The 26,626-nt window shown below is 39.7% G+C and overlaps 1 protein-coding gene across 2 annotated transcripts in view; it reads right to left on the minus strand.

The window, feature by feature from the left end:
• Positions 1–5,646: 5,646 nt before the first annotated feature.
• RGMB (repulsive guidance molecule BMP co-receptor b) overlaps positions 5,647–26,626 on the minus strand; it is a 29,125-nt gene continuing 8,145 nt past the window's right edge. The window contains exons 1-4 of one of the 2 annotated variants that reach the window (XM_053474644.1): positions 26,513–26,581; positions 26,178–26,389; positions 13,795–14,300; positions 5,647–6,848 (exon numbers count right to left, since the gene is read on the minus strand). In XM_053474644.1, the coding sequence (XP_053330619.1) occupies positions 6,186–6,848; positions 13,795–14,300; positions 26,178–26,283 (1,275 nt within the window). In that variant the 5' untranslated portion in view covers positions 26,284–26,389; positions 26,513–26,581 and the 3' untranslated portion in view covers positions 5,647–6,185. Of the gene's footprint in view, positions 6,849–13,794; positions 14,301–26,177; positions 26,390–26,512; positions 26,582–26,626 lie in introns of those variants that run through there. The other variant, XM_053474636.1, reaches the window with a different exon arrangement.

Consider the following 26,626-nt stretch of genomic DNA (forward strand, 5'->3'; position numbering starts at 1 on the left):
CTATTGCGAAGAAGGAACTCTCATTAAAATTGATGGGAGCACCTTCCATGCAAGCGCACAGGGGTCTCAGTAGAGGCAATGATGGAACAGCCTGGTGGTTTAAGCATTTCATTTCCAAGCAGTTGTGTTTGGACGAGCATGTCACCTGCATGGAAAATAGACAATTGACATTTTCACATACATTACAGAGGGAACAATTTCAAAAATATAAAATATCGGTATACCTCTCTCACTAGAAATACAAAGTTAAAAAAATACCCATTCTTATTTTCTTTTTTAAATACATAGTGTAGTATCTAAAGCAGATGTTGCAAAACATACTTTTTATCAGCAGCCGAACTTTACCTGTAGAAGAAATTCTAAGCAAAACTCCCAGTTATTGATTCTAGTAAATAAATATTGTATGTATAAATATGAGACAAAAAATGTCTGCAGAAAACACAAAGAATGGAAATGGTGAAACCAAGACGTGTTAAAGCGGCTTCCATGCAGCCTCATCAATGAAGAATCCATTTAATTAGATCCAACCCCAGAGCACTTGCTAAGCTAGTACTAGAGCTGATGCTGTATATCACATGAACACAAGCAACAGGTAATTCATTTGGCCAAAATGTACATTATATGATCAAAAGTGGACACATTGCCCTTAGAACTATTTGAGCGTGTTCAAAACCATGGCCATTAATATGGAGTTGCTCCTTGCAGCTATGACAGCCTCCACTCTTCTGTGAAGACTTTCCACATGATTTTGGAGCGTGTCTGTGGGAATATCTGCCCGTTCAGCCAAAAGAGCTGAAGAGGAATTTGTGTTGGCATAGCAATTCATCCCAAAGGTGTTCAGTGGGGTTAAAGTCAGGGCTCTGTGCACACCACTCAATTGTCAAGTTGTCAAATTGTGTCTTTATGGAACTTTGTGCACAGGAGCACAGCCATGCCCTCCCCAAACTGGTGCCACAAAGTTGGAAGCATACAATTGTCTAAAATGTCTGTATGCTGTAGCATTAACATTACCCTTTAGCGGAACTAAGTGGCCTTACCAAAATCTACAAACAGTAAATTATCCCTCGTCCACCAAGCTTTATAGTAGGCACCATGTATCCAGCAGGTAGCTTTCTCCTGGCATCTGCCAAATCCAACTTTATGAGACTTCCAGACGTGTGACACGTGACTCATCACTCCAGAGAACATGTTTCCAATAAATCCAGTGGCTTTATAGCTCTACAGCTGACTACTTCACAATGATAGCACTTACAGTGGGCCAGGGCAGAGCTTACATGGTATGAATTTCACAAACTGCCACGTTTAAAGCCTTCAGTACGACCCATTCTACTGCCAATGTTTGTCTATGGAGACGGCTGTCTATGTGTTTGATTTTATACACCTGTTAGCAACGTGAGAGGCTGAAACAACTAAAGGCAATAATTAGGAGGGTTGTCCGCATACTTTTGATCATATAGTGTATTCTGTACAATCCCTCCATGTGTTTACAAAGGGGGGGGGCAGAGCTAGTCTATGCTTTGGCATGTATATGATGGCTGGAATGCCCTTTTCAAATTGTAAAAAAACCTCTTGTCCTAACCCTCACCATGAAAAGGTTTTTTTTTTTTTTTTTAAACAACTCAAGAATGAATCCAGTGCTAAAAGGGTCCATCTTAAGTTAATTATATTATCATTTTCTAGCATTGCATCTGCCAAGCAATGAAATGCAAATATTTCATCATTTACCCCTGACCCTTCAGTGAATGTTGCAAGAACCTAAAATATCCATCAGTGGAATCTACTTCCAGATTGTAAAGCTCCTTCGAGAATGGCCCTCCTCGCCTTTTGTTTCTCTAGGTTGAAATTGTTATGTGATGCATTATTTGTTATGTCCTGTTCACCATTGTACAGCACTCTGGAGCAGGATGGCACCATACATATCAATAAAAATGGAATTCATTTTAGTTTGTTACTCAAACCAGACACACATTTCGCTGTTTATGCCATTTAAAGCAGCCAGCAAAATAATTCTCATGAGGTTGGATAGCGATAGTATACTCAGCATTAACTCTATCATTGCATCACCTACCATTATCATCTATCTTCTTGCACCCAAAATGTTCTAATAAGACACGTGGCAGAAAATTAAAAAAGTTAAATAATAAAAAAAAGTTTCAATAAGAGTCGTGGGAAGCTGAAGGTTGCAACCTTTACTAATCCTGCATCTGAGCCCAATTCCAGTATGTTCCCTTCCCCCACCATTGAAAAAACATCTGCAATCCATTCGGTGTGCCCTTCGGAAAACCTGTCTGCTGTCTTCAAAAAAAAAAAAAAAAAAAAAAACACAAAGAAAAAAACCTAAAAACTCTTTAGCATCAGATTTTTTTTTTATGTGTATGTATAATTTAAGACATTGAATGAAAAAGACTAGCAAATAAATGTAAACCTTTAAAGACTGATGGCTCCTGATGAACTCGCGGGGGTGAGGGAGCTGAAGGATTTGTTATGAACGGAGGGAAATAAATAAAAATCATACAGAAAAATAGGGATATCGGGTATGGGAACAAACCACAAACTCCTTCCTGTGCATGCGAGAAGAGAAGGCTGTTGAAGCTGGGAATGTGGAGATGAATGACACTAACAGCTGTAAGAAGAAATGGGTGCATGGGGTGGGGGTGAAAAACTCAAATATATGGTTTCATACTTCACTTTTTACTTGGTAGAAATAAGCACATTCAAGCCAGACCCTTTGAAAGCATTTTTAATCACTTTGAGGCTCACAGGGGTGATTAGTCAATAAACGCTTTGTAAAACAAAATGATAATGGTAATATTTAAAACTAATTACGATTCCGCTAATCAGTCTGCACGGAGGGGATATCTTTATTGAGAAGTTAAAATGTCCATGGGGTCTCATTTTCATGCTGATAAAATCCTCATGGAAAAACCAATAGAGCTCTTTTCCAACTGTAAATTAACACATCTTTAATGGAACAGTCATGCTAATTTTTGACATGGCTGTTTCTAGCTGTACCCCATCTTATTTGTATGAGACACAAACTGCAAGGCGACTTGGCCACTCCAGCATCCACGATCAAAATTTTTTTTTTTAGGAGGATGGCTGAAAGAGAAGATAAGCAAATGGTTCCATCTATACCCAATTTAATTTAGATTTTCAAAAACAATAACTAATACTGTTTCTTGTAGCACACTACAGTAATATACATAGACCACAAGAAGCAACGTATATATACAAACTATCTCCTGTTAAGACAGGACTTAACTCTTCAAATGGATTCAGTTTTTTTCAGAAATCTAAGTTTTTTTGTTTTTGTTTTTTACAAATTTATAAGAGACGTATTCAGATTGGCAACATTAATGCAAAATGTAAGTGAATTATTGTCCTTGACAATATACATATAACATGGGATACAATCTGACACCAGAGGAGGTGAAGTGTGACTGTGGCAATAGTCCCTTCTCACAAAAAGTTAGAATTACAAAATCAAATTTCATCAAATTAAATGAAATGGTGATATAAATGAAGCAATAATCGTTGGGAGTGATTACAGTGAGACTCCATGCTGTGTCAAGGTGACAGAGGTGGGGATGTGAAAGTAAGTGTCCCTTAATCTATAGAAATCTGGTGGTAGAGAAGGGCTCTATCTTGAATGGATGAACCCTTAGAAAGCTGCTGGGAGGCCCAACCTTTTGCGCCAGTTACCTGAGGGTTTTGTTATCATGAACCGAGCCTGAGCTCTGCTCTCGTGTAGAAACAGGAACAATAACAGGTTGATGACATACTTCCTTCTCCGAGTGTTTGAATGCCGAATGCCTCCAAAATTTCAAGGTGTCATCCTACCTTTAGAGTTTGCTAAAGCCCCAAAAGGAATAAGATGTTGCCAGAAAGCCATCGAAGCTCTAGATTGGCCATGATGCACCTCTGTGACCCTTTTTGTCACTGAAGAAAGGCTGCTCCCTGAAAATACCTCTAAACCCTCTTCTGTTGGGGATGAAAACCTGCTTCCCCTCCAGAGCCTTCTTGGTGGCTTAATCGATCTTACCAAAAGCTTATTTCAAGAAAAAGCAATTTTAAAAGTTTATAGGTCCCATTTTCCAGTTCCTTGAGCAGTTGATAAGGGTGGCAACCAAACTTCTTTCAGCAGGAAGATACATGCAAATCTTAATTTTCCATTTTCTATTAAACCTATGCACTTGGTGTTTAAACAATGCATACCAGTGATAAAGAGGGACAGGGAGTATCGTAAATATTAACAGGACAGCATACAGAGTCCTCAGAACTCCTTTCTGGAAGACTATATAAAAAAGATGGGGAGTTCAGGTTGACTTTATCATCGGTCTTCCCCTGTCCAGTCAGTTGAGAGGCAGGAGCAGAACCCAGTGGCTATGCTGCCATGGATAGAATAAAGGGATAACCAATTAAAGATAGACATATAGTGCTATACTAAATGAGACATACGGCAAAAATGGGATTTGCCCTTTGCTGGAAAAGCCTTGAAAATCACGGATCCATACTACTAAAATATCATCTTTAATTTACTAAAAGATTGTAAGCTCATTTGACCAGGGTACTCTATACCTTATGTGGTGCAAAACTTCTGTTTACTCATTATACAGAGGTACCGAATATGATGGTGCTATATAAACCGATAAACAGAACAGCCGTTAATGCTTTTTGCGTCCTTTGTTAAAATTCCCAAATTATTATGTCAGACAGCACGGACGTCACTATAACACCAAATTTCAGACGTTTCACTTCAGGGTATTCAACTTTATTCTTGTAGTATAATAACTTAAACTATTTACACAATGCACAGTCACTCTAACACAAACAGATACTTATTGGCATATCCGAGAACCACATCTAACAGTTTCCGAAAAAAAAGAAAGAAATATTGTGGTTTTCTCCAAGTATGAAAAAAAAAGAGTCATCCATATTGAGCATGACCCCTTAATGTTTAAATTCTCCCAAGAGACCATTCACCAGATTCGGAATATCCATATGTTTGGCATTATCTAAAGCTCTCTCAGCCACCCCAGTCTTCAAGAAAACGTGCAAATAAGATTTTCTCAATTCCCTGTGCTGGGCCAAGGGGGGGAAAAAAACTCAGAAGTGCTAATCTCTAAAATATAAAATGCACAAGACATATTTTAACCCTTTCAAAGGCATAGCAATGAAATAACCCCCCCACACACACACACACTACCAGTGCTCAAGAGATTAGGTTTCCTGGGCACATGTATAACCTCATTCTTGGAGATATTTCTGATTTTTTTAAGCAAAATTAATTCAGGTAGAAAAGTACCCGAGCCGCCCTGGTTTCCTAGGTTGATTGGCTTCTCCTTTTTAAGTGTTGTATAGTTAATTGTGTATCCTTAATTGCAGGATACAGGCAAAGTAGCAGATTTTATCTAAGAGAATGTAGTACTATTTCATACAGAAATAAACAGTGGGAATTATATACATAGCAATTCTGGAGCCAATATTTGATCGTTCAGCTAGATCACTGCACTGGGTGCCATGGTGACTGCTCCACTTTTACCAGTTTGCACAAGAACTTGTATTTATACTGAACCCCTTTTTTCTGAAAGCGGAATCACTTGGATTTATAGTATCTCCACACGTAGATTGTGCTTGAGGGCACTATAGTTGAAAAGCGTCTTGCTTTTATTCACAGTTCTGAATAGCAAAGAAAGACAAATATCAAAACATTTAAAAATCATGGGATTTCAATCTGTCATAAACTCAATGCCACCAAACAGGAAACAGAGCACACACATAACACAAACATTTTTTAAAACTAGGTTTGCGTGTAGTAATGTGTGTAAATGTATATATACACATATACAAATACACACAGACACACACAAATGCACACACACACAGACACATTTTTCTTCTGCTATGCCTAACACATTTCCTTTGACACATAAATATGTTATAAAAAATAAAGTGCTTTCTAAGATATTCCAACGAAGGAACATATAAAACATAAAAAAGTAATACTACATCCAACACAAGTAAAAAAAAAAAAAAAAAAAGCACAAAATAAACAATATATACAATCTCATGGTTATCCCAAAACAAGCATCGCTCCATATACACGGTATATACATATATGCTCTTTATCTCAATTTGTTCAATATATTATAACAATATATATTTTACATTTTATTTATACACTCCTACAAAAATGCAACACAGAACAAGCATACAAGCCCAACAACAATAGCAGGGAAGGCTTGTGTCTTTCCTCCGCTTCCATTGTTTGGGAATATTTGCCAGCGTTCCTTTCGTGGGTGCAGGGTTTCCACATCTTCCCATGCACTGTGAGCTGCCGCTGTGAAGTTTGCATCACCAGTGGTGAGCAGATCGAAAACGCAAGAGTGAAAGTAGATGTGTTTGACTTGTATCTTTTCAAGACACTTGGCGATGGCACTTTCCAGTGTGTATACAGAGCGAGCTTGTATAGACGTGTCGGGTGGACTGTTAGCTGTTACAGGGAAACGCAGGTGGCCACCCTCGTCGATGCGTTCACTGGAAGGACAACCATTCATACACAACTGTAAGTCTTGGCTTTCCTCGTAGGCCATTGCCAATTCTTCCGGCATACGTATTGCCAGCGTTAAATAGTTTCCAAGCTGGCGTACGATTACTGTAGTCCCAATGTACTTGGCATGCATTTCAACATGTTTCCCGCTGACTTTCTCAATAATCCTCAAGGTCTTCTTGTCACTGTCTCCACCACTTATAGTGCCATCAACAAACGCTGCAGGTAGGTCATCAGTCACAGCCTGATACACTTTCTGATCTGTGCAGTCTTGGTAAGACTTAAATATTATAGTTATCTAGAAAATAAGAAAGACAAGTAGTTAGTACACAAAAGCCATGAATCATGAGTGTTCCCTAGAGTATCAGCCTTACCATACAAACCCATATACATATGTATCTCAAAAATAGTCTACCTGCTCAAGCAGGGTGATGAAGGTTGTGGAGGAAGAGGTGGGCAGTGAGATAGCAGAAGGGAGAAGACAAATGAGAAAAGAGTAGACCAAGAACATAGAAGAAAGGGAAGGGTTGTCATCCTTGCATATAGGACATATTAAAAAGTGAAAAAGATAAGGGAGGCAGAACAAGTCTAAAGAATAATGCTTAAAACATGTTAGTGCAGAATAGTGCTAGTTCATATGGATGTTTCATTGCAGTGATACGTCCTTCCTTAACACTACGCCAACTCAGCCATCACGTAGGCACAGACAATGCCAAAGACTTCAATGGGACACACACCATGGTCCCAACAAGATCGACAGTAATAACATAATTCACATTCTAAACTTTAAGAGATGAAGCAATGCTAAAGCACCGATCTCATTTCTAAAACAGGAGCATTGTTTCGTCTTGTCACACTTTGTTGGCTGCAGGTGTTCTAAACAAAAAGTTTATTGAAGAAGAAAAAAAAAAGTGTGAAAGCAGCCAGAAGCCGTGACGTACATTTACAAAACTGTTTGCATACCAACAAAACAGAACTGGAATGGCAGCATTTCAAACAGGTTTTTAGCAACACCTGTGAAACCGAGGATACCTGGAAGGGGCAGCTCAGACAAAGTACAAATGACAGGTCTTACGGCTTAATAGGCACCTCAGACAACCCACAATCGTAAACATTAACGCTAAACTGGGGAATTAGCTTTTCTTGCAAAACTGAGCAATTTGTCTGCTTGACAGCCATTACTAATAAACATAAATCTTCACTGTGTTTTTTTGGGCTGAATATATACAGTTTTCAGCAAACACTATCCATTGTAAATAAACAAATGTATAGCTTTATATGGCTTTTAATTTGATTTTTATTTCACCAAGTAAAATGTGTTTCGTGTACTGTGCACAATTGTTTCTGTGAAAAGATATTTAAGTGCTTACAGCTTAAATACAACGATTTATTAGTTAAATGTCTTTAATACTAAATTCCATTTATGCAGCTCAGAATCCCAACAACTATGCTCTAAAAATCATATTTTGGGGGGGGTTTCTCTTACTGCTTTAGTCACTAAAAAGCGACTACAGTTACAGTATTTCATGTCACAGACTTAAATTCTGCATTACAGACGGCCCACTTTGCCTTCAGCAGAAGCTCCCAGGTTTAAAACATCATAAGGAACATTAATGCATTGAGAAGAAATCCTTAACCCTACTGCAATTCACAACACACGGAATGCGAGAAACACTTCGCGCAGCTCGATAGCAAGTATTATTTAGACTTTTACACATATATACGTGTTCAGCCATTGCAGTGGAGAAACAGATATATTTCACAAGGAAAAAAATAAATAAAATTATATATACCTATATATATATCATAAATATAATATATGTATATAAAGATATAGTGTGCCCTGCTGGCATGTGTTCTATATGTAGACTCTTCTTTAAAAGGAAAGCCTCCTACTTCTACTGATCTTTCATGAAAGTCTCGCTCACACAATGATAGAATCGCTTGATCGTTTAGGTTTGTGAATGATCTTCCGACACCTAGCAGCGAACAGCACATTCTTAGCTGATCAGTAATTTAACAGCAGACTATTGGTTTGGAAGCATTCAACCTGCGGCCATACAAAGCTTTGCACATTGAAAATAAATGCCTAAGGGGGGGTTATTAATGGACACATAGAAAACAATACGATGTGCTCAATATAAATTCCTTTTTGTGGACCCCATTTTCTCTCGACTAGAGGATGTAAATACTTGATCAATGCACTTAGCAGAGTAGTTCCCAAATGCATGGATGTCGAGGTGTCCTCGGGCAGCACCGTATAACTGAAGCAGAAGGAATGGGACTCAACTTGACAACTATCCCAGACCCTACAATAAGGCTGTGCTTAAATCTAAATAGAATATAAGTCATCGATTGCACAGTCCTTTAACAAATTAGGAAATGTCTTTGCCATCTGGTTGTTATTACTGTATCGGATAAGAGAAGTACAAGTTTCAAAGGATGTCTTCTTTCTGTAATTCCTCAAACATTAAATTTGGGGGTAAAAAAAACAGCTGTAGATCTGCAGCATCCCAAGGGGGTTGGAAAAGACTATTTTCTATAATTAGACATATTAAGGAACACATCTGTTCCTATTTCAACATTCCTTGTTTACGTAACGCATTTTTTTTTTAATAGAACATAAAAAAAAAACTAAAAAGATACAAAACTCTTTTCTCAAGAACAGAGAAATTGTTTCATAGCAGAAATTCGGTTCAAAACATACTGAATTTGTATTCAATAGATATGGTGGTAAACATCGATTTTTTTAAATTCTAATTTAAAATGCTACCTAAATAATAATTTTTGATTTGATGACTGTTGCCAAAAGCTACTCAGGAGATACATAAAGACATGAGTCTTCCCGGGTGATGCAGCAAGACTTCGATAAAGGCAAAGAGTACCAACTATGTACAGCAGAAGTTTGGCGTGTTTAAGTGTACATGGGACACTTCCATTAAAGTCTATTTGAGGCTCTGGGCTGGGGAGAGAGAGAACACTCTTCTACAAGCGAAAAATATAGGAAATAGCCTGATCCCTACTAATATGCGGCATTTGTCATATCCTTAGCCTTTGTTTGACTATAAATCCCACCACCCTCAGTCAGAACAATGATGATGGAAAGTGCAGCCCTCAGGTGCAAAAACAGACGTGGCTTGCACATTCAGGTTTAGGTTTTAATGAACTACACTGTGGAATTAAGTTCATATGTCTACCCAGGGCCGGCGCCACCTATAGGCAAAGTGGAGGGGGCGCCGGTAGCCGCGAACCGCCGCGGTCACTTGATGGAAGGCAGGCAGCCGCGCAGGCTGCAGCCGCGGTCATTCAGTAATTAAAAGTATAAGTGGGTGTGGCAAAATGAGAGGTGCTTGTGGGGGTGGAGTCAGGGGGCGGCAAAATTATGTTTTGCCTAGGGTGGCAAAAATCCTTGCGCCAGCCCTGTGTCTACCATTTGGTAAATCAAAATGATTCTGACTCTGCTGTTCTCTACATTTATTAGGCAGTCAGTAATTCAGAGAACGCAAGTCATAATAATTATAATATATATATATATATATATATATATATATATAATTAACCTATTCATAGGGGTTATATATAAAGGGAACACTTGAATGGCATATTCTTGGTGGCTGTATCTTTCCACTGGATGCTTTTAAGCTGTGCACCATACTCCCTTTTCATACATAAATTTCACCTCCACAGTGACCTGGAATACAGATCTTGCAAAAAAAATAAATAAAATATGAGTAGATTTATTGTGATCAATAAAAACAAACACACGCAGAATTTGCGCTCTCAATGGAAATGTTAATTTAATAATGGAGCGGCGCGTTCATAGCCCATACTTTCCATAAGCAACAATCACACACGAGACACAAATGAATACACCGAGAGCGGCTGCACAAAACAACTGCTGCTTCAGCTTCATTAATGTTTGAATGGCTTGTCTTCCAGCAATGGGAGTGCCCTTAGTTTATTCCTTACAGCATATTGATTTTAAAACACGGTTAGACAACCCAGAGCTCCCATGCTTATGCTGAACTACAACTCCCATTGCCGAGCTACAAGCTTAATCCAGAAATCTAGAACCCTGTAAGATCCAGCAACCGAGAACCGACATATATGGGGTACTTCAAAAACAATATTTTGTGTAACCCCGGCCAATTACTAGCGAAAAATGTAAGGAAAGAAAGGAAAAATGTAAATCTAAGCTATCCATGAACCAACAAAATATAAATAATAATATAGTTTAAGTAATAAGATGACTTCATAGGGACATGGTATACTTTAAACATCCATATGGTAAGGATTATAATACGCCTGGATTTTATTTATATATTAATAATATTAAGAAAAGAAGGCATCATTTAGCATATGCGTAAAGCATGCTTTAGCTACATCAGGGATGCCCATAAACCGAAGCCTGTAATAAAGACCATATTGTAACAATGTCTGTGTTTGCTAAACACAATGCACAAGCGAGCCAAGGCAGACAGATGCCCCACAGTTTACACACGACGCACACCTTGCTAGGGCCGGGTGCCCACTATGTATGAATGGTGCATTCATCCCGCACAAAGAGAGCCCTTAATAAAACATGTTATTAGCTGGCATGGAGAATAGCTCATTCAATGCTGAAGACATCTGCAATGTACCACACATGTTACATGACAGATGATTAGGATAGGGGGTCCCACTACCATAATACGTGCAATGATTTCACCACCAGACACTCTGGATACTATGAGGCAGGAGCAATATACTGATGAACCTCTGACACTTGTATTGGTATAGATGCCTAGGGGCTGAAACTGATACAGTTGCCATCTTAAAACAATGATGTATCCAAAGATAGATTTGGTCACCCATTTAAGCACATTTTGTAGTAAAGTCATAAAAAGAATTATAACCCCCCCCCAAAAAAAACAGCTTTTAGACTAATGATCAACAATGTGCGAAAAAAGAAAATACCACCACAAGTGCATCGTATACTAGGTGATAAAACATTTCAACCATTCTGGCTTTTTTTCTTTCTTTTTCTTTGCAATTTTAAAATGGCGAGGTAAGTTGAAGTCTGACTTCTACCCTTCTGAGGTTGAGAAGCCTGAATGGGGTGCACATAAAGACAATACGACAAAAGAACTGAACATAAGGTTGGAATTTCCATGCCCATGGAGGGTTTTGTATAGAATAACAAAAAACAAAACAGAAAAAAAAAACTGTGCAGCCACATGCCTGGGATTTATCAGCAGCTGATCTTAAAGGCATGTCCTGGATACAGTAGACTATATGTATAAGTGAATGACCAAGGACTAGTGACTACACAAGTATGTGGATGGCCAAGGACCAGCTCTATAGCCAGCTCCCCTTGCGTACACTCCAAGTGACAATGTAGCGGACTCAAAGGTGCTTTTATACTGTGAATATGGGAGGAAAAATGGACAACGCTGTATTAGCCCAATGTTAAATCTTTTTCTAATTAAGTTTAATAGGTGACAAAATGATATATAGATATATATATATAGATATATAGATATATATATATATATATATATATATATATATATATACATATATTTTAAGACAATGGGGGCGAAACTTTTTTCTTCATTGCATATCAACGATGTACATATAACAAAAACGGCCCCGAGTCTGAGCATATTTTTACAGGCACCTAGTATTTTTTATTGCCCCACTCATAGCCTATAACCTCACGCAGACACTGATGTCTTGTTACATCCACCTCCCCCATGTATACATTGAATCGCAGCTTCACAGCCCCAGTCACCATACACAAACATATACCTGCATTCACACATACACTAACAGAGTGGGCCATTCATTGAATTCGCTGTTCTGTGCTCCTGCCCTCCCCCCTCCGCTTTGCTCTCACAGGGGGGCAGTCATGAACTGGCTGGTCGTTGCGGCTGCCAAGCTCTATAAGAACTCTTAAAATGGAATAATGCACAAAGATGCAGAATTTCAACACCTTCAATCTCAGCCCATGTCTCTCCGAACATCACCTATCAAGTGGAGCAGAATGTCAATCTGATTCATATAAGAGAGCTTATCCTTCAAGAAGCGCTCAATTGGCCCCATGTAATGCATAGCTAAAAGCCAAATCAATAAGGAGAGTTTTAAATATCCCACTTAACCTATGCATTGTGGAAAGCTAGGTCGGCCCTTCAATAGTTAATAGCTATATCACAGAGTTGAAATTTTCTACACAGTTGCACACTCATCCTTTTGTAAATAAGAGTCCTATCTTTAATTCCGATGCAACTGAACAACAATGATATATAAATTTACACTGTGTGCCAACAAATAATCTGACATATAAAGCATGGCACCAACAAATGGCAATTTGTCGGCGATCTGCCTTCTTTCAAGAAAACTAATAGGTTAACCAACCTGCAAACCAACAAATGCACCCCCGTATTGCACATCAAGAAATCCCTGGGTCAGCTATTTGCTGGTAGTTTGTCAGTTCCTAGGACCATGGCACAGATACACAAGCTTCCACTGTGACCACCCACAATACAAAATACTGCCTCGACCTACACACATTTTTAAGACTGCAGGTCAGAGTGTGGCCTGTGGTCACCAGCGCGATTTTTGACCCACCCCATAAGAATTTGCTCCTTTACAAGAATTTCCACATATTTCAATTCTAGCAGTCTTTGCAACTAATATCATTCCATAAGATTGCATTTAGATAAAGCTCTAACATTCTAAATAGTCTACATATTCACTAACATGCCATTGTTCTGCATGGAAACAAAAGTCAACAGAGGGAGGAGCTGTTATTCTTGACATCTATGTGATTTATACTCAGTTTTTTAATTGAGCTCCAAATTCTAACATATTCTCTAACTACACTTTAACGTATAAAGTCTAGTTCCCTTGCTTACCGCAAAAGAAATAGGTGCATTGTAATATGGCTGACAGATGCACATATTTCTCAATATGAAGATGTGAGGTCAATAAACACTAAGTAACACATTATTATACTCTCTCTGCTGAACAAAAATATATTAATCAGCATCAATTTTTCCCTAGGGCATTAAAAAGGAGGCCACTTGCAATAAAATGTCAACAAATATGAACACGCTCCAATCTAACTTCATAACGTGTCATTATGTCGTAAAGTAAATATACGTCTACGCGTCTTGTGTTCAAATGAAAGGTTGGAACTCTCGCTTATGGTTGACTTAGTGTTCTTTCCTTTCACTAATTGAATGCATGTCAAGACATGTTACCTTGTTAGTAGCAGTAGCGCTGGATCCAGGAACCACTGGGACATTTGTCACTTGTACCGACAAATAATTGTTGTCTATCAGTGGCCAAGCACCTTCTACTTTGCAGGTCTGAAAATGATCTTTAAAAGTTCTTAGATGAGGGTCTCCAAACAAACCACAAAAAAGATAATTGGGCTGAAAGTGTTCTTCTCGCAGCTCTCTCGCAGTGGCCCTGCTGTGGTAGTTACAAGAGTCATTAGACAACTCTGGGTTGGTAGAAGATGTGGGACCATCCTTGGAGCAGTTCCTCTGACTCATAAGGTCACTGATGCCTAGCACGGCAGAATGGTAGACCAGGTTTCCACGGCATGCTTTGGAAGTCCTGTGTGTGCAGGCGGCATACGCCCGCAAGGCCTTGCAGAACTCAGAGTCAAAGCCATCGCTTCCCGAATTTAAGTGCGACGTTAGCGAAACAAAGTCTGTTGTGCACTTTTGGATGCGGCACTGCGTCTGCTGCTGGCTGTATCCTGTTAAAGGAAAAAAAAATAGGTAATAAACAACTTGAACCTGGCAAAACCACTTATTACACTCCCTCCGGTGGGTTGAAAGTTGCAAAAGCCCTCCACCTTGTGATTGTGTGCTTGACTTCGAGACATATTGGCATAACTGAACTTTATTTTGTTTGCGGTGGATGTTTTTTGCCACTTTGGTCCCACCATAAACATATTATTAATTGACATCCCATCCTGCAGTTTAGCACAATGGGTAAACAGGAAAATAAGTAGTAATGCATCACATAATTCAGAATTGGAGAAGGGGCCCTGCTCAGAACAGGATTACAATCTAGAACATGTATAAAACAGATGTGGATAGCCAAACTGATTTCTTGGAGTATCTGATATCGGGAAGAAAAAAAAGAAGGAGAGAGCCTTATATTAAAATAAATAAATAAAAAGTCCAAAATAACAATTACGAAAACTAGATTTCCAAACGCGCGTGCACGTGCGTTATTCACGTAGAAGGTCCAGACGCAACCTGCCAATAAGTCAATACTTTGAAACTTAATTCTGATTAGAAGCAGACACAACGCAAGCATCCTCATGATTTTCTTAGGACACGACTGTGCACGAGAGCAGACACAACAAGGCTCCGACTAATCACCAGAAAAACTGCTGGTACATATAGGTTTTGCAGCCCTTACGTTTGACCACCCCGATGCTATTTTACAGCTTTGGAAATACTGCCAAGAAAACACAGGTGGTAAGTTAATATTCCAAGGAGAAAAAAAAACAGCTCAGATTTCAGGCTGTGCAAAAATAAAATTCTAGCTGCATCACACACAGGCAATCTATCTTACAAAAAGCAAATCGCATCCTCAAACCCAAGCTTCCTTCACCGAGAGTAAGACGAGACGTCCTGAAAGATCAAACAATGCTTTCTACAATTATATGGGCTGTCAGACCGTCAGTTGCGCAAAGGTCAGAAAAAGCAAACAAAGTAGCCAAATAACAAGCCGCTAACCGATTAAATAATGTTTTCTGTTCACAGAATATGTCTACTCAATTACGACGCAAGAAACCTTTTACAGCAGGAAAAAAAAAAAACAGACAAACTAGATAGTTCTTATCTGCCGTCAATTTTCATGTCACCTGAATGTTAGGCCATGTAAGCCCTTAACCCCTTCGCGACCTTTGCCGGTTCAGGACCGTCATGACAAGAAGGTCACTAAATGACCTTTGACGGTCCTGAACCGTCAAAAAGTTAAATAAGCTTAGAAAGTGATCAAGGATCACTTTCTTCGCTTAAACGGCCTTGCTGCAATGCCTCGATGTCGAGGCATTCAGCAAGGCCGAGATCGGCATCGGGGGCCATGTCTGGCCCCTCCCCGGGGCGTCAACAGCCGCCATACATTGTATGGCGGCGGACGCCCGTTTTAAAAGCGTTTAGGAGGCGATCAACGATCGCCTCCTAAACTTAAATGGTGTCGCTGGAATGCCTCGATCAGGAGGCATCCAGCGACACCAAACACTTACCTTTAGGTGGGCTGTGACCGCTCCGGAGAGCGGTCACAGCCGCAGCTACCGGTGATCTTCGCCATCAAGTAAGATGGCCGCCGCTCTGTAAAAAAAACAAACAAGAAAAACTTTGCTAGATGGTCTCCAGACCCTCTAGAGAACTGGCTCCACTTGCTGGTTGAATACAGGTACTGCATTCAACCATGCAAGTCAATGGAGCCCAGCTTTCTAATCACTATGTGATTAGTAAAATATTCAAAAAAAAAAAATAATAAAAAAAAAAAATGGAAAAAAAAAAACAAAAAAAATGTGCTAACATTTAAAAATAATTATGCAGTGATGTCACTAGATGAACCATCCAGTACCAGCAAAATGTGTAAAAAAAATATAAAAAAAGTATTAAAAAAATAAAAAAAATAAAAAAATAAAGTTTATTATTTTGAGCAAGTGCTAAAATTTCTCAAAAATCTCAAAGAGTTAAAATAAAAGCACTTCAAATACCCAAGGGGTGTCTAATATATAAAAAAATGGCTGATGGGGTAAATTGGAGTGGCCTAGCTCACAGATAGGGCATAGGTACAGACTGACCAAAATGGAGAAAAAAAGCGCACTTCCCAAATGTGGCATTTTAAATCTGAAACAACCCGACAAACCCATGCATGTCGGGTATCACTGCACTCAGGAGATGTTCCTGCACACATATTGGGGGGTTGTTTGACAGTGACATATACCAGAACCTGTATATCTATAACTAAAGTACAATTTGTGTGAAAAAAATTACTATTACAAAGTTTGACAAAGTGTAGTTCTATAATTGGTGCATGGAAAGGGTTAAAATAACAGCATTCGGAATACCCTGGGGTGTCTAGTTTTCCAAAATATATGGTTTGAATGGGTTAAATTGAGTTAACCGGCTTCAAAGATATTCCAAAGAGGAGATGGAGGCAGAATGACCAAATGACCACCTGAATTACGCATGCCCCAAAAGTAGCCTTTTACCAGCCAAACAATCTGACAAACCCATGCATGTGGGGTATCGCTGTACTCAGGAGATGTTCCTGAACACACATTGGGGTGTTGTTTGATAGTGACATATACCAGAACCTGTATATCTATAACTAAAGTACAATTTGTGTGGAAAAAAAAATAAAAAAAATTACTATTACAAAGTTTGACAAAGTGTAGTTGTATAATTGGTGCATGGAAAGGGTTAAAATAACAGCATTTGGAATACCCTGGGGTGTCTAGTTTTCAAAAATATATGGTTTGAGGGGGTTAAATTGAGGTAACCGGCTTCAAAGATGTTCCAAAGAGGAGATGTAGGCAGAATGACCAGATTTGTTAAAAAAGATTTGGAAATCATAAAACGCTGCTTGTACTTATTGCCCTATAACGTACAAAAAACAGCAAAAAAACATAAAAACATTGGGTATCTCTAAACTCAGGACAAGTAGTAGAATCTATTTAGCTAGTTTTTTTACTTGCTTTTTTAGGTGAGTAAAAGATTTTTCAAATAAAAGTCATAAAATGTCTTTTTTTTCAATTTTTCACCATGTTTTTTTTATTTTTTTTATAGTAAATAAGATGATACGATCAAAATAATGGTATCTGAAGAAAGCCCATCTTGTCCTGAAAAAAACAATATATAACTTATGTGGGTACACTAAATGGGTGAGGAGAAAATTACACCTGAACACAAGCACCACAAAAGTGTCAAAACAGCCTCGGTCCCACAGGGTAGAAAACGAAAAATGAGCCCGGTCCTTAAGGGGTTAAAGACAAAAAGAAAAAAAACGAATTGGTCCCTGTAAGCCGTGTGCAAAATATAATATTTCTATGGTTTGTTGAAAGAAGATAACTGAAAATACATTGGCGTTCACAACACCATGAATTCACACACAAGTTGAAATATTTACGCTATGTTTTATGAAGGGCCGACCCCAGTGACTACCTATTGACTGACGGACAATAATAGTTAAAGGGACTCTACTCATCTTTAATAAATATGATGGCAGAATTAAATAGTGCCCCCCTTGGCATAGAGACTATTTGCCATGCAGGAGGCGTGTTCAGCCGAACACATCTCCTAAAACATTTTTTGGTATACTTTTGCTGTGGGGTCTAATGACCCCCCCCCCAGCCACAGGCATTTAAGAGTATCCATTGATTTCAATGCGAGAGCTTTCCTGCCATTGACTGGTTGTTTTGAAGCAGTCAATCAAAGGAGAGAGCTACAGCTTCTACTGAAAGGCAAGTCATTCTTTAATTCATTTTTTTACCTTCATGTTTAAACAGTTGCCCTAGACACGGCAGAAGAATCTCCCAGGGTCTTTCCACACATGGAAGTATAGTGTGATAAAATATCACATCTCAGCGTAACTCAATTACAGATCCACAGCTAATAGAATTCTCTAGTGCCTCTTAAGTTGAGGAGAACTTGGTGCAAATGATTGAAAGCAAAACAGGAGAGCGGAGTTTTCTCTCACCTCAATGCATATGGCCCTAGGTGCTTCTTTCATCTCTGTCACTTAGTATTTCAAAACCTTAATAAAAGACTTAGCTTAAATGGTCGGGGTAAGGTATGGACTGAGTGGCCGCGCCGCACTACGAATGTGGGCTCTTAATATAAACGTTACTAGCAGCAGGGAAATGGTAAAAGGCGACAGATTGGTAGAAGTGCATGATTTATATTTCACAGGCATGGGATCTTTGGCGCCCTCTCATTTCAATGCATTCCTAAACAATAGACACAGTGGATAAGAATAATCACCGTGTAACGTCTTATTTGTTCTGCAGTAGGCAGATCTTTAAAGTTCAGGAACGGATGGGCCGATATAAATCATCTTAATGAGCAAAATACACTAGAAACTGTTTACGTCTAAGTTCTGGCTGCCTGGATTTCCCTAACACTATGGAAGTCATACAATGCCTTCATTTACAAGCCCTGCTCATGGTTCCATAAACATTCTTTGTATAGGTTTGCAAGACACTAATTTCAACTGTACACTTGCTTGTGTTTAAAAGGACCAAACTTTTTTTCTCCAGGCATCAGAGAGGCAAACTGCCTCACTGAGTCGCCCGTTTCAGCTTCTATTGAGAACGGCATTTGCTTGGCTTACCGGAGCCTGCTGTCCACCTCCCGGAAGGAGGCAATGCCAGCTCTACTGCTCGTGTGCCTGCACAGTCATCAAGGGTGCATGTTCCCAACGTTACTCTCTAAATGAACAGTCCAGAGGGGATACCCGTCAGCATCCATCCAACATAAAGGTTTCTAGAAGAACAGTTCTTTTAAAGTTCTAACCCCCTGTTTGCTAGCTTATGAAAGAATGATTTATGTGATCGCGCAATGGCAAAGCTGGGGAATCCTCCATCGGAACATTCGACTCATACAAGGTCTCCATCTAAGTGACGATTCATACAAGAATTTCCCGACTAGAGGATTGCATATGATACATGGCACATGATTAGCTACAATGGAAACCTGAGGCATTGCGGGTATTGTAATCCAAGAGGTTTTAAAGAGGTTGTTTTTACTTTACCACTGCACATATCACCAGTAGGCACCTACATTGCTCATGGTGGACATTGACTGGGCTCTGTGGACCTTCACAACCCCTGCCACATACACCGGCGTCCTTGTACGGACACTTTGCCTACCCCTGCGTACCATATAAACTTACTTCGCTCAACAATCTACACCAAAGAGCTTTCCTCCGTAGAGATATATGATCCAGATGACTCATCGCTATCTGAACATCCTGTACATCATACATCCACAAATATCCAATACTTATAAATGTATAATGGCATTGCATACTTCGGCTGGTAAGGATACCTGAAGGAAAAATATGTCTGTCTGAATGCCAAAGCAATGCAGAACGAAAACAATTTCGGGGAGGAAGCCAAGAAAGGCCATGCGATGTGTGAGTAAGCAGACCCATTTGATCTTCATTCAGGAAATGCAGGATCTGTTTAGTTGAAATAAAAATCCTTCGCCTGGCAGTTGGATATGATTACAGCTCCAGAACGCACAGACCAGTACACTGATCTGTTTCCCAACAAGTGGAGATTACAGCTATTTAATAAACACTGGCTACAATGTATGGGAAAATATTTCCTTCAATTACTTAAAAAATAGACTAATCTTGCTTTCTATACATTCGTATTACAGTTCCATAGCCAGATGTTAGCTATACAGCTGCAGTGCCACTCAGGCCACTGCATCTACACCGCAAGCAAATACCTCTAACTCTAGCAGAGATACAAATCCTCGGCTAGTCCTTGGAAGGGTGGTTTCAACTAAGGATACCCAATGGCCAATATCTTCTGCACACCGATACAGGCTATATCTGCAGAGCATTCATTTTAACCCTTCTTTGCCGTGCAGACAGACTTGGTTAGAAAAGAATGACTCGTTCATTACTTCGAGTAGAATGTTAATGCCTTTGGGCTGAAGAAGAAGAAAAAAAAAGCAAACTGGGCAACAAAAACACTACAAGGTTTTAAATTCACATTCCTGCAGCTACCCCAGCCACCTGAGAAGAGATTAATCCGGTGTTTTAATCTTTTCTGAGTGACAAGGCGAATGAATGTGAAATAAACACCGCACATTACCTAACACAAAGAGCTTTTAGATGGATGCGAGCTGACCAATAATTGTATTATTTTTTTCTTTTTGTAATCATTATTGGGATTTTATCATCTTCTCTGTCTAAGCAGCAGTTCCAAGCTTTTAAAGCAACACTAGGATACATTACGAGAAACCTAGTTCACATATCTAAAGTAATATAGTATTTATATATATTAATGGTTACGATGGGGGGGGGGTAATGGAAAATCCCTCCAGTAAGAATTAAATAGTAAGCATTAATAAACACTTACATCTACATCCACCATGCGAATCAGAATACTTGCTTTTCCCACAGAATTCTTGTAGTGCTACCATCACCGCTGCAAGGGATTCTGGGTAGGCTTATGCAAACAAGGCTAACAATCACCATTTTCTCCCACTCTATATCCACTTTATCCATGGATCCCTTTATAGTAAATGTCCACTGTACTAGACAGCCTTTAAACAAAGCCCAGCAAAGAGGTACAATCGCCAGATCACCACTCATGGGCAGCTGTTTCGTCCTTTATGGGACTCATCAGCATGAGGAATGGGGTTGTACCTCATTACATTATATAAAGCTGTGTTGACGCAAGCTTAACAAATAGGACATTATTATTGCAGAATTATTTTTGCAAATTCTAAAAAAAGAAAAAAAAAATCTAAAAAATTAAAAAAAATTAGATCTAGTTTGAAAGTGTGTGTGTAAATTTCTAAACCTTGAAAGAATAACCTTTTTCGGTTCTTAAATTTATATTTATTAAACATTATTGATTTTGTAAAAGATTCTAGGCATATCCATATGACACAAGTGACATTTTCTTCTTCCTTCCTGTTATCTGATATCACAGAAGGGATTGATGTTACTGAATCCTGCCTTCAAAATAGAACAGGAGTTAGATATTCGAGTTCAGGGGATTCTATGGATGAATAGAGGTGCACCTTCAATCCCAATCATGGGGACTTAATTAAAGGGACATTTATCATATGCACTGCAATGAGTGCCTGTAAATGTTCATGAGTTCCTTTTGCATGGATCGCTGAAGAAATGGGCTGTTGCATGGCTGCAGCTTCTAGCTCAGGCAAGTCCTTTTGTTATGGATATGAAAGTACGCACAGATTACTTTAACCAGACACTCTAGGTGGGTGGTCTTTTTTAAATTGTCATGTGGTCCGTACTCCGTTTGTCAAAAGCAGAATGACCCCAAATGCATTTACCTATTTCCCTTACATCCCACTACATGCCCAGCAGGAGATGCATTTGGCCGGGCGCTTCTTCATGCGTGTGATCTACTCACACTCGGTCAGCTCCAGCGCTTTGTGCAGGGGTCTGTTAATATGTGTAAAGTCTTCCCATTGATTTCAATAGAAGTTTTCCTGCCACTGATTGGCTACCTAAGCTACCATTGATTTCAATGGACTCCCTGCCACTGACTCAGTTTTACGCAGCCAATCATGGAGGAATAACAGCATGGCTGCAAAGTCTCTGCGAGAAAAGTGCTTTATTATAATGTTTGTTTTGAAAGAATATATGAAAGTGCTATAGTAAGGATGTCAGGGACATTAGACTTCAATATGCATTATTCTTTAGTTAGGGACACTAAACTGTGCTTTTACACAATGAATCTTCTATTCTGGTGAATATTTCTCCAAAGACAGATAGCTATAGCAGACAAGAACATACTGGTCCAACTAGTCTGTCCTATTTGGATTCACTTATTACATAAATATATATTAAACTGCAGCTAATCACCTCCCATATAGTTCAGAATGAGTTAGAATGAGCTTCTCCTCATTCAGTTACACTTCTTGAGTTGAACCCGATTAGTTCTTGCAGGACAAGAGCGAGGAGAACGATGGCGTCTTTAGGACAGGAAAGCTCGTTACGTAGAGTTTGCCAGCAAATGCCAACATACCCATCAGTGCCGGTGTAAAATAGCCCCTTTTAAATCAAGCCTCTCCAAGAGATGACCTAAGCTATATGCCCATGAATATGCTGTGGATATTGGGGTGAGCAGTTTTCTTTTGCCTCTACTCTCTCAGACAATATTTCAACAACAGAAGACAATAGTGGAAACAATATACTTGTGTTTGGTCAATAAGTAGATTATTAGATTTGTGTATATGTAACAATATATAGTTACATATCAAAACCATTTGGAAGGAACTTCACCTTACAAATCTACAAATCACAAACAACCATCACACAATCCAACTTGGTAACGTTGTTTAGGTTACCTGGTTACTGCAATGTAACTGTGTGTACAGTAACCAAGAAAAAAAGCACAACACCCAGGAATGAAACGCTCAAACATTAAAAGAATACCAGCCACGCAAACAAAAGAACGTCAGACACCATATTGCGTAAACTCAAGATTCTATAAATTACTTGTTTTTGCACTGTTTTTTTTGTACTATTTTTATACCAAAAAAATCCATAACGTAAAACCACAAGCTAAATACTTGTTTAGATCTACAAATACCAACACCATAGAGTGTATTCACTAAAAAAAATTATATATATTAGATAATTTAAACATTTCATTCTTCTCTTGTTTTCTTGACATATTCTACTACGGAAGGTTCTTTTTCAGGTGGATATTTCTACCACAGGTAAACAGCTTTTTTCCTTGATTATTTTTAGCCAGTGTCTAATAGCTCGCTTTATTCTCCTCCATCTTTGCAAAGAGACCGGAGAAAGAAAAAAAATCTGCAAGAAAAATAGTTAAAAATAAGACCCGATTCATTTCCAATAAACATTCCAAGAGCCTTCAGAGGTTTTGTGGTTATTTTTAATAAATCGGTGATTGAGATCCAGATGTAAACATTTAACAGATAATCGGGCTTTGTCGATCAGATTTAAATTACCCTGCTCCAACCTTTCCCCAGCTAATCGCTGCAGGAATTATTCAAGGTAATGATCTTGAACAAAAGCACCTCTCAGCCATCCAGCCCCCTACAAACTGTTCAAATTAGTCACAAGCCACAAATATTAGGACGTTATGCAAAGGTCAAATCACATATGTGGACCCCGCATGATTCCAAAAAAATGCTAGAATGCAGTTCTATCCTCTAGTGAGCCTCCCACCCTTAACCCATTAATGCCAGATGGTAGGCCATTAATCAAACTGGAAAGTATATAAAATTGCTTATGGGCAGACTAGATGAGCTGAACCAAATTCTATGTTTCCGTCTATAAATTCCAAACCCACTATTGCTCACCAATAACACTATCACAATTTCTTTTACAGAAACTAAAAAGGAAGATATTGCGTTCTAACTTCTTAGCAGCGGCCCCCTACATCACCATCAACTCCCCATGGCTGCGCATTATAGGATTTGCAAGGCTCGGAGACTGGCGTGCAGCAGGTCACCCAACATTAAAACCACACATTTTTTTGCACAATTCCCTAGCACTGAAAATATGAAAAATGTGTACACCAGCATGATTTCAGCTGGTTAATATTTTGCAAGCCACATAGGTTGAGCCGAGTCAGTTATGGGGTTAAACAACCGCACCATCTCTTAACTCTTTGAAGACCAACAGTATAAACATATGGCTCACAAAAGGGATATTCAAATCATAATAAAAACCCATCCCCCCCACAGAATGCCTTTAAGGAGTTAAATTCTTTCCTTCTCCCATCAACAGCAGAACCAGCACAAGGCTCTCCTTTCTCCTTGCAGGAGCTGGAAACCTGATCTCAGCCTGACTTTCAGCAAACACCAGGAAAGGAATAGGAGGAAGAAGAAGGAGGAGGAGGGGGACATCTGGATCATTACATACTATACCTAACAGTGCATAGTTAACTCTTTCATTCCTGTGGGTAATGCTCCAGCCAGAATTACTTCACAGCAAATAAAAAATGAAATATAGATGCTGCCAAAATGCCGTAAGGTACCCACAGCTCATTCCTGCTGACAGATCGCAATAAGTGGCAACAAATACGTCAAGTCCTGTATTCTGGAAATCTGAATGACATGTTTACAGATGTGTTTTAACTCGTATACCACAACTGTAAAAACAAACACGTGGGAATGGGAAAAAAACTAACTGCCACAGAATGAATCACTAACCAGAAAAGCTTGCAATCCAATCTTCTTTTTAAGATATAAAATAGAAAGGGTTGCTGGACGGTTCCAAGCGAAAGCGCTGAACAGAATATGTAAATAGAACTTATTTGCATAAGTAACATATTGACGTCTTAATGCAATCCTGCCTTTGGGAAATACAGCGATGCCCCTGAGCATACATGTCTATTAACTGACTCTGCTCCAGCTGAGCTCATCTCTTGGATTGCAACAGATTTCTACACCTCCTCGCACACAAAGCCCTACCGGGATAATCATATGCCTCAACTACCCCAGCGCAGCCAATTTCCAGATGTGAGACACAACCAGCGGGCGCCCCAGACTGCAAACACAAGAACCATCCTGCCCGTCTTGTCTGCCCAATATTCCGGGTGTCCTTTCGTCTCAGGATAGCGTTATGCCTGTCCCATGCATGTTTAAAATCCCCCACTGTATAAGTTTGTAACGCGTCTTCTGGGAGGCTGTTCCACTTGTCTGCTACTCTCTTGGTAAAGTAAAGCTTCCTTTCAACTGTGCCAATAGCCCTGTATGGAGTACAACACTAAATGATATGCATATAGCGGGGTTGTGATCTCTGGCACTTATGAGACCCCCCAATATTGTGTGCCATTTAATTGCTTCAGGACCAAATGAAGGGGAAGACTGGGGGCTGTCAAAAGGTTGAAGGTGATTTTTGGGGATGGAAATCCTTCACAAAATGAAATAAATAAAACGCTAACGCAAATCCACGCTCACTATATATTATCTGTAAGGATTGAGGAAGTACGAGGACGTTCCATCATAAGTCACCGATCGGTGTCGTCTTTATGGGTGACAATCTCCAAGACACCAGGCGCAGGAACACTAGATATGCTGAGCCCAGGGCACATGTACCAAGTGCTGTATGTATTGGAGGGGTTAAAGGGCCTAATAGAGATTTATTTCCCAGAGCAGGTTAACTAGGCACAAATAAGTGATCTGCCCGCTGGGCAGCGCTGCCTGTATAACCTTGTTTAATGAATACAGCCGGCAGGCCGGTGACTGCAGCCGAGGCTCAATGGCAGTTCTGGGATGCAGGACCGGATGGAACGGATGTCATGTCAGACCGGAGGGAACGCGAGGACCGCCGAGCAGATCCAATGATGCCCCAGTCGCCAAGCAACCACCATGTTACCAGCATCACCGGTCCTATCTCCTGCTTTACCCCACAGCTAATACTCCGACCCCATGCATAGAAAGTTAAATCACATTCAGGTGGCAACGCATACAAACACATATTACACAACTGGCTTTGGAAGCTACTCCAACTCCTACCACATTAAGCCAACATGTATACCCCATTCAGAGCCCAACTCCCGCTACTCTCAGACAAACCTATATGGGGGTCCTACATATCGGCCATGTGGAAACCAGACAGAAAGTACTTTGGGGGAATATGTTACTAAATTACTACTGCAACAAAACCAACAACATTAATAATAATAATAATAACTTTTTTTTTCATGCTCCGGGGCTGCAGCAGCTATGGTCTGCAACTCCCATCACGGTCATCCAATTTCTCCCTCACATTCTGTGTGCAGGCAATTCAAGTGCTATGGCATGTAACCTATGGCTAGGCATGATGGGGTTTGCGGTACCATTAAAGCCATTCAATAAACACCCCATGTAATTCCCTCTAGAACAAGACCCTGAATAGAAATTGTTCTTACCTGTGTCCCCCCAAAGGACCAGCAGTAAAATGAGGTGCACGGGACTGAGGGTGCCGCGGCGATCAGCCCCGGGGTAGGAGAGTGCGGCCTTTTTCCCCATACCCATCCATTCAGGTCGCAAAGCTGGGCTTTGAGGCACAGCGCCGGTACACGAGCGGCCCAGGCAGGGTACGATGCGGCAGCCACGAAGGGTAAGTCGCTTCCTCTTCTTCCTTAACGATTACGGTGAAGTTTTTCAGTTCAGAAAAAAAATCATGAATGCAATGTAATAAAATATAAAAATTAAAAAAAAGTAACAAAAACAGTATATTTTATAAAATAATAACACAACGTACAAAAAACCGACAGAGCGGAACGCGTGAAGAGGGGCTGGTTACAGGCAACGTCCCGGTGCAGCCGCGGTTATCCGGGCTCAGTCAGTGTGCGGGGAGCGGGGGGAAGGCTAAGCT

This window comes from Spea bombifrons, chromosome 1 (genome assembly GCF_027358695.1).
Source record: "Spea bombifrons isolate aSpeBom1 chromosome 1, aSpeBom1.2.pri, whole genome shotgun sequence".
Classification (NCBI taxonomy): Eukaryota; Metazoa; Chordata; class Amphibia; order Anura; family Pelobatidae; genus Spea; species Spea bombifrons.